At 42.5% G+C, this 8,055-nt stretch overlaps 1 protein-coding gene across 2 annotated transcripts; it reads right to left on the bottom strand.

The window, feature by feature from the left end:
* Nucleotides 1-1,714: 1,714 nt before the first annotated feature.
* Rpl22l1 (ribosomal protein L22 like 1) lies at nt 1,715-4,531 on the bottom strand. Of its 2 annotated transcripts, none has more exons than XM_069991961.1 (4): nt 4,458-4,531; nt 3,171-3,263; nt 2,894-3,015; nt 1,715-1,951 (listed from the first exon to the last, which is right to left on the bottom strand). In XM_069991961.1, exons 1-4 carry the CDS (start codon nt 4,464-4,466, stop codon nt 1,807-1,809), a joined length of 369 nt encoding a protein of 122 aa, XP_069848062.1. In that variant the 5' UTR covers nt 4,467-4,531; the 3' UTR covers nt 1,715-1,806. The 2 variants fall into 2 exon arrangements, with proteins under 2 accessions (XP_069848062.1, XP_069848063.1); XM_069991962.1 differs by having other exon boundaries at nt 3,171-3,260; nt 4,458-4,517.
* Between the last annotated feature and the right edge of the window lie 3,524 nt (nt 4,532-8,055).

Genomic DNA, 8,055 nt, shown 5'->3' with positions numbered 1-8,055 from the left:
TAAATAATGACAAAAAAATCTTTTAGGTAGAATTTTTAGAACAAAATCTCCATTCAGACAAGAATGCCTAGTTACATATGAATGTTAACTTTTTGTTTTTCTTTGCACATTTTTTATTTCATGTTTATACAGTGAGGGGTGAGGGAAAAATAATTTAGCATGGGTTGCATAGAGCACTTACACTACAGAAGCAGTGTTTTATCAGGTGTGGAAATGCAACAGTGAAATCTCCCTCTGTATTACCTACATAAGCCAATAAAAATGTTTATCTAGAATTAGTTATACTTCGATGCCTTGTTTTTTGTTGGCAAAATAAAGCTTTTTGGGGGGTTTCTTATATTGCAAATAAGGGTAACATGCATTTAGAAGTGTCCTAACTGAAAAAACAGCTCCTCTTTAGTAGAGTTTAACTTGAGGTCCTTTTGAACAGAATTATAGAAAACAGAATTTTATTAAGCATGCTTATATCCATAGGGTATGTGAAATATGAAGCCTGTTGCATAGCCAAATGAGAAATGAAGATATTCTAAATGTTTTAAGTAACTTAGGCTGGGAACGTGGCTTACTGGTAGAGAAGCTGAGTTTGATTCCTAAGTACCACATACACAGAAAATGCCAGAAGTGACACTGTGGCTCAAGAGGTAGAGTGCTAGCCTTGAGCAAAAGCTCAGGAACATTTTCCAGGCCCGAGTTTAAGCCCCAGGACTGGCTAAATAAATAAAAACAACAACAACAAAAAATCCTCTAAAAACAATTTGTGCTGTGCATTATGGTAAGTTTTCTGCCATCTATAAAAGTTGTTTTATAATTTACAAAATTCTCCAGAAACAAACATGTATCTCCACCTAGTGGGAAGAAGATACAATTGCAGTCCCTCACAGCTGAGTGGTACTAAAATATGTGGCCTTACACATATACACACTAATATTTAGACATGTCTCTGAGCGTAACAATCCAAAAGCACATAGATATGGTTTTTCCAAGAACTGCTTTTTACTTTGGATTGCTCTTTTCTACAAAACATTAATTTTTATTGTGTCTAAGTGTCAATATTCTAAGCTCATTTCCACCCCCCTTCCCTTCCCCCCCCCCCCCCCCCCCTCATGGGGCTTTTACTTGACTTGGGTGCTGTCCCTGAGCTTTAAGGCTGGCACTCTATTACTTTGAGCCACAGCACCACTTCCAGTTTTTTAGTGGTTAACTGGAGAAAAGAATTTCATGGATTTTCCAGCCCTGGCTGGGTTAGAACAGTGATCCTCAGACCTGTCTCCTGAGTGGCTACCATTGCAGGCATGAGCCACCAGCACCTTGCTCCCATGCCTTCTATTTACTTACAAATTATCATTAGTTTTGAGTCTGGGTATGTGACCCTGGCTGATTTCTACCTCTCCATTCTCTTGCCTGAGACTCCTCAGCATTGGAATTATAGGCCTATACCACCAACCCTCCCCACCAACAGTCACAACCTCTGAAGCATTAAGGTGTCTGTGGGCTAGAAATTAAACAGCTTCCAGTTTACCCAGAACCTTTATGCTAATCTAGAAGTACCTCAACCCCAGCACCCCCATGGAACCCAGGACATTATTCACAAATTTTGAGTCTTCATCCCAATATCTAGTCTCTGGAACACTTTAACAAAACTTAGAACTCCTGGAAAAATTCTATCAGCTGTTAATCACTGTTTACAGAAAAGCAAACCCATATAAACAGCATCTTAAATACAATAATTTTTATTCATTGTATGTGTAGACATTTCTTCTTTACATATCATTTACTAAAAAAGCAATGCCAGACACAGGAAGACAACTAGTCCTCAGATTCTGAGCCATCCTCATCTTGGCTTATCTGGAAGTAGCGAAGTTCGTAAGTCTCCTTGTCAGATGCAACCACTCGAAGCCAATCACGAAGATTATTCTTCTTCAGATACTTCTTAGTAAGGTACTTCAAATACCTTAAAAACAAAGATCATGAATTTCATTAAGCAATACAATCCCTATTGTGTTTGGAAGATCCACTGTTGCACTAATCTTTTGAAACCCCCAATTCACCCCTAAACCTTTTTTCAGTTGGTCCTGGGTGCTGTCTGAGCTTTTGTGCTGAAGGCTAGCATTCTACCACTTAAGCCACAGCTCTGCTTTAGGCTTTCCTGGTGGTTAATTGGAGACAAGAGTCTTATGGAATTTTTTTTTCCTGGTTAGCTCTGAATTGAGATCCTTACATAGCAGCCTCCTTAGTAGCTACGATTAAGAGCTACTGGCACTGTTTTCTATTAAACCCTGTACAAGACTGCTCAACACTAAGAGCTGTTCCCAGACTCAGTTACAATTTGTACCTTATGTAGCTCCCTAGACGATTTGAAAGGTAGGCTGGAGACAGCAGTGTGGCTTGCTCTGCATTCTTACTGCTCACTGAACTATTTAATATGCAACCTCACCCTTCAAGTTAATATTCCCTTCACTACCAGTCTCCCTAATCCCAACCACACCTTACATATGCTTGAGACAACCTGGTTCAGGGCTAATGCAAGTAGTATTTCTCTTGATCTTCCCTCTTATGGCCCTCTCTGTGGGAATAGTTAATCCCAATTTGCTAGGTTCACTCTTCGAATTTCATTTGAAAGCTTGCAGACCACCCAATCAAGACCCTCCTTGCAGAAGTGGGCAGCATCCTCCCCCATTGTTGGGCTACTTAGCTCTACTACAGAGATTTCACATAGAACCACTATTCACTGAGCAAGTGAAAACTGACAGGAAGATGGTGAGCAATTTTGCCTTTGGTTGGCTGCCAAACCTTCAAAATTATGCCAAGTGAGAACATTTCTCAACAACACTTAAAAAAGTCTCTAAAATTACTATTCTACGATTCTTCCATTAAAATCTGTATAAGTACCAACCTTTTGGAGAACTGTTTCTCAGAAACAACAGTGATTTTGTTTTTGAAGCGTTCAATGTGAACAACATTCCCGAGATTTCCGGTTTTCCCATTGACTTTAACCTTCTCTCGAAGAAATTGTTCCTATTTTAAAACAGAAAAGATGCAAAACTAGGGAAGAAAACCCTAGATACTCACTAGGGAAGGTACCCTAGGAAAATGACTTTGATTAATATTGATTATAAACTTGAATGATCAAGAATTACACAATGACATAAGACAGTAAAAATGATACCTACAAAATTTCCAGAGTCAAAAATTCCATCTTCTACTGGATGGGTAAGGTCCAAATTAAACCTCCAGGTTGATCTCTTAGGCTTCTTGTCTTTCTGCTACACAAATTAAGTATGAATTATGACAGAGCAAGACATTTAGTTTATACACAAAACTTGTTAATTGAACTCAGGGCCTGGACACTGTCCCACAGGTTGTTTTGCTCAAGGCTGGCGCTCTACCACTCTAACCACAGCTCCACCGTTAGCTTTGTCTGGTGGTTAATTGGACTTTCTTGCTTCAGGTTTGAACGGCCATCCTAGCTGCTCAGTCCCCTGAGTAGCAGGCAAGAGCCATTGCTCTGACATTTTAAAGCCATTCTCAGACTTCAGATAAGGAACAGGTGCATAGTACCTCCTTCTAACCCAAATTGTTAGCTGCCAGCATCAGGCTTCCACCAACTATGTCTATGGGATTCAATACTGTTACAGGTAAAAGGTGGCTTTTGTTCACCAAGATCATCAACATACGTCCAATGAAACGGAACAAAACCCATCAATTTTTAATCTCCAATGAGGCCCCACCATTCTTCGGTCTGCTTTCATGTGCCATCCTGCGCGGCCTCCACCGTCCCCAATCTCGAAACTCGGCAGAGACTAGCGAGATGCCGCACTCTGAATTCAGTTCAACTGGTTAACTCTTCGGGACTTAACGCCCGAATGGACACACTCAGTTCTGTGTACAACCTATTTTTAACAAGCTGCGAACACAATCTTAAGTCTTCAAGGACTCTCTGCGAAGCATTTTGTCTCTTAAACACGAGTCATATTGGAGACCGATTGCAGCGTTTCCAGCGAGCAGGTGCTTTCTGGGTAGGTGCTCTACCACGTGAGCCACGCCCCTAGCCTGACTGTACTCCCTCCACGATCCTGCTCGGGCTGGCCTCAAACCTCCATCTCTCGGATCTCAGCCTCCCGAGTGGCTAGGATGACAGGCGTGAGCCACCGGCGCGGGGCCAAGTGACTTTTGCGCTTTAGAACGCTTCTTCCTCAACTTACACGTTTCGGGAAACTTTCTTAACCCAGGTCCCGCGAGGGCGCGGGGCCCCCGCCGCGGCCTCGCGCTAACCGGGCCACAGGCCCGGGACAGCCCGGGCGATGGGAACCAGCCTGGGCGCGTAGCGCCTCCGCAGCGTTCCCGACCCGGGCACTACTTTCCCCGCCCTCGAGTCGGCCCTGTTCGCCAGAGGCCTAGGGAGTTCCACCGCGCGCCCGCACACTTAGAACCGTCCTGCAAGGCGCTCGCACACTCACCGGCGCCATCTTGCCGGCAGGCCGTGGGATCCGAGAGGGCGCGGCGCACGCGCAGCACGCTTTTATACCACAGGGTGCCGTCACGCGCCGATGGCGTAAGCCCGGACGTGTGGGGAGGGGTGTGTCTGTTGTGCTGTAACCTAGGACGCTGGGGCGTGGCCCGGGCAGCGTTTCTATGCGCGCCCTCTAGCGGCTGTGGCTATCATAGTTGGCTCTCTGCTGCCATGGACCACATTGGTGGCTACTGGGGATGCAGATACAGAATGGAAGAGGAATTCTTGTCCATACGGATCTTCCTTTCAATCAGGCAAGGCAGTATGTGAACTTTGGGATCTCTTTTTCTTCTTTCTGTGCCGGTCTTGGGACTGGAACTCAGGGCATCGTCCCTGAGCTTTTACGCTCAAGGTAAGAGCTCTACCACCTGAGCTTCATGTCCAGCTTTTTGTTGGCTAATTGGAGATAAGAGTCTCATGGACTTTTTTTTTTTGCCCAGACTGGCTTCCAGCCGCGATCCTCAGATCTCAACCTGAGTAATTACAGGCGTGAGCTCATAGTGAGCCCAACTTTGGGATCTATTATATTGTAATTGCAATGAAGTTTTATTTCTGTATCTATTTTGCCTGTGAGTCTTTTCTAAACAACTGTATAGGAAATTCAGTACATCAGAGCACCAAATAAGATTCCAGGCTGGGGACTTAAGAAAAATACTCCTGGTGCAAACCTTTTGTTGACAAGTTGGGTATAACTGATTCTATTCAATTGTGGCTTTTATTGCTAACCCCCAGATCTATTGCTGACTGACAAGTTAAAATTCAGTGTATGTTTGAGGTGACCTGACTAATAACATGCAAGATACATGAGGGTAGTGGCATCTTGATAACAGAAATAAACACAAAGCTTTTGCGGTTAGGATTATAAATTGATGTCAGCTTAGTAAGGTCTCACAATAAGGTCTCACAGTATTTAGCAACAGTAAGGTTCTGTGGAGATAAAACTATAGTATATAGCGGTAATGATTAGAATGGACTTTGTTGTCAGTTTGGAAGAGGCTCCATAGAAGGTGACAAGTAGGTATGTCTTCTATTCCCAGCGATTATTTACAAAACTAAGCTTTAATAGTAGCATGTGATGTGTATAGTCTGCCTACACATGCTTGATACCTAGAAGACATCCATCTTAATAAAAACTGTTTGCCTCTCTCTCTTGCCAGTCCTGGGGCTTGAACTCAGGGCCTGGGCTCTGTCCCTGAGCTTCTTTTGCTCAAGGCCAGAACTCTACCACTTGAGCCACAGCATCATTTCTGGCTTTTTCTGTTTATGTGGTACTAAGGAATCAAATCTGGGGCTTCATGCATGCTAGGCAAGCCCTCTACCACTAAGCTACCTTCCCAGCCTTCAATCTATTTTTGACAGCAGCCTCTAAAACTATAGTATATAGCGGTGATGAGTAGAATGGACTTTGTTGTCAGTTTGGAAGAGGCTCCATAGAAGGTGACAAGTAGGTATGTCTTCTATTCCCAGCGATTATTTACAAAACTAAGAGCCACTACTTCTGGCTTTTTCTGAGTAGTTTATAGGAGATAAAAGTATCATGGACTTTTCTGCCTGGGTTGGCTTTGAACCATGATCTTCAGATCTCAGCCTCTTTAGTAGCTAGGATTACAAGTGTAAGCAACATTTTTAATGTATGGTTAAGCTGGTGGGAAAGTAAAATGATTTTTCAGAGGTTAGAATGACAAGCCATGCTCATGTGGATTTAGAGTCTGAATTAGTCTGCCCAGAGCACATGAAGACCTAACTAAAAATGTAGTTAGTGTGCTTGGATTGTAAGTGGCAGACAGAAGCAAAAGCAAATGCTCTCTGGAGAAATGTACCTTAAATTGAGACACAAAGAATTCCTTGATATAAACTCCCAGAAATATGAAGTGACTTGCTAAAAATTACTAAATACATAAAACAAGAAACTCCAAAACCTATAAAAGCTTCAGAACATAATGATATAATAATACTATGTTTACAATTTATTCCATAACATGCTAAGGGAACTAGAGACAGTAAAAATTTGACAATATTTTAAAGAGAAAACTAGTTCTAGGAATTAAAATTGAAATTAGAAAAGATGAGCTAAACAGGGAAGTAGATACAGTTGAAGAGAAAATTAAAATGCACAATAGAAAAATAAGGAAAACAAGGGTCTGGGAATGTGCTAAAGCCTTTGCCTAGCATGCGTGAAGCCCTTGGTTCAATTCCTCAGTACCGAATGAACAGAAAAAGCCAGAAGTGGTGCTGTGGCTCAAGTGGTAGAGTTCTGGCCTTGAGCAAAAGCAGCTCAGGGACAGAGCCCAGGCCCTGAGTTCAAGGCCCAGAACTGGCAAAAAAAAAAAAAATAAAATAAGGAAAGGAAGTGGGGGAGCATATCTGTAGTTCTAGCTACTCATGAGGCTGAAGTGGGAAATTATTTCAGTCTGTGACTTTAAGACCAGCCCAAATGAGAGCACAAGAGACAGATGGGGAAGGCGGGTGGGCGCAGGCTGGGGAGGTGGGGAAGACGGAGAAGGAGAGAGAGAGAAAGGAAGATAGAGACAGATATAAAAGGATGTCAAGAGTATGAGTATTCCCATTAGGTTAGAGGACAGTTTCAGAGGATCTAATAGAGATAATGGGTAAAAGGTAACATACAGATAATACCTGAATTCTCAAGATTAAGGAAGCCAAATAAACCTCAGTCTGGGTAACTGAAATGTACACATTCACTTTAGTGAAACTTCCAATCACAAGGACAGAAGTATTTAAGAACTCAAAGGAGACTGGCATCAGTGGTTCATACCAACGATCCTGGCTATTCAGGAGGCTGAGATCTGAGGATTGAGATTCTGAGCTTGCCTACCAAGACAAATCTGTTATCTCTAACCAGGAAAAAGCCAGAAGTGGAGCTGTAGGTCAGGTGGTAGAGTGCAGGAGTTGAAGTCTGGTGTTTAAGCCCCAGTGCAGGCACCAAAAACATTTATGCTGATATAGAAAGACCCTGTTTCCAAAAAATGAAAAGGCTTGAGGTGTGATAGAGCACCTGCCAGTGCTAAAGCCCTGAGTTCAAACCCCAGTATCAATTCTAAAAAAACAAACCAGATAGTACTGATTAATATGTACGATTTGTTTAATAAATCAGTTGTAATCATTAAGAGCTACAGTGAAACAGTTTATGCTGTTCACGCATCTCATCTTTTCTTTCAATGTATATTTTACAAAGTCTTTTTTTTTTTTAAACAGTTTAGTGAGTTGTAGTTTCAGCCAAGAAAAGTTTTTCTTGTTAAACAGCGCTACAGGAATTTGGAATACTGATCAATCTTTAAGAACTATCTTTTCTTGTCAGTTGAGGGGCTTGAACTCCAAGCTTGGGCACTGTCCCTGAGCTCTTTTGCTTAAGGCTAGTGCTCTACTACTTTGAGTCACAGTGCCACTTGTTTTTTTGTTGGCTAACTGGAGCAAGAGTCTCATGGACTTTTTCTTGCCAGGGCTGGCTTTGAACCACAATTCTAAGATCTCAGCATCCTGAGTAGCTAGGGTTACAGGTATGAGCCATTGGTGCCTGGCTAAAAACT

The sequence above is a fragment of the Dipodomys merriami genome, unplaced genomic scaffold, assembly GCF_024711535.1.
Source record: "Dipodomys merriami isolate MVZ:Mamm:240054 unplaced genomic scaffold, mDipMer1.0.p SCAF_40, whole genome shotgun sequence".
Lineage (NCBI taxonomy): Eukaryota > Metazoa > Chordata > Mammalia > Rodentia > Heteromyidae > Dipodomys > Dipodomys merriami.
The sequence above is the reverse complement of the archived record's forward strand: the minus strand, read 5'-3'. Positions and strand labels throughout refer to the sequence as shown.

What these genes read in the sequence shown, in the direction of transcription:
- Rpl22l1 (XM_069991961.1), bottom strand. An exon ending in TTTTTGACTCTGGAAATTTT is followed by an intron (nt 3,016 to 3,170) that starts GTAGGTATCATT and finishes GTTTTAAAATAG; the next exon opens with GAACAATTTCTTCGAGAGAA. An exon ending in GAGAAACAGTTCTCCAAAAG is followed by an intron (nt 1,952 to 2,893) that starts GTTGGTACTTAT and finishes TTTGTTTTTAAG; the next exon opens with GTATTTGAAGTACCTTACTA.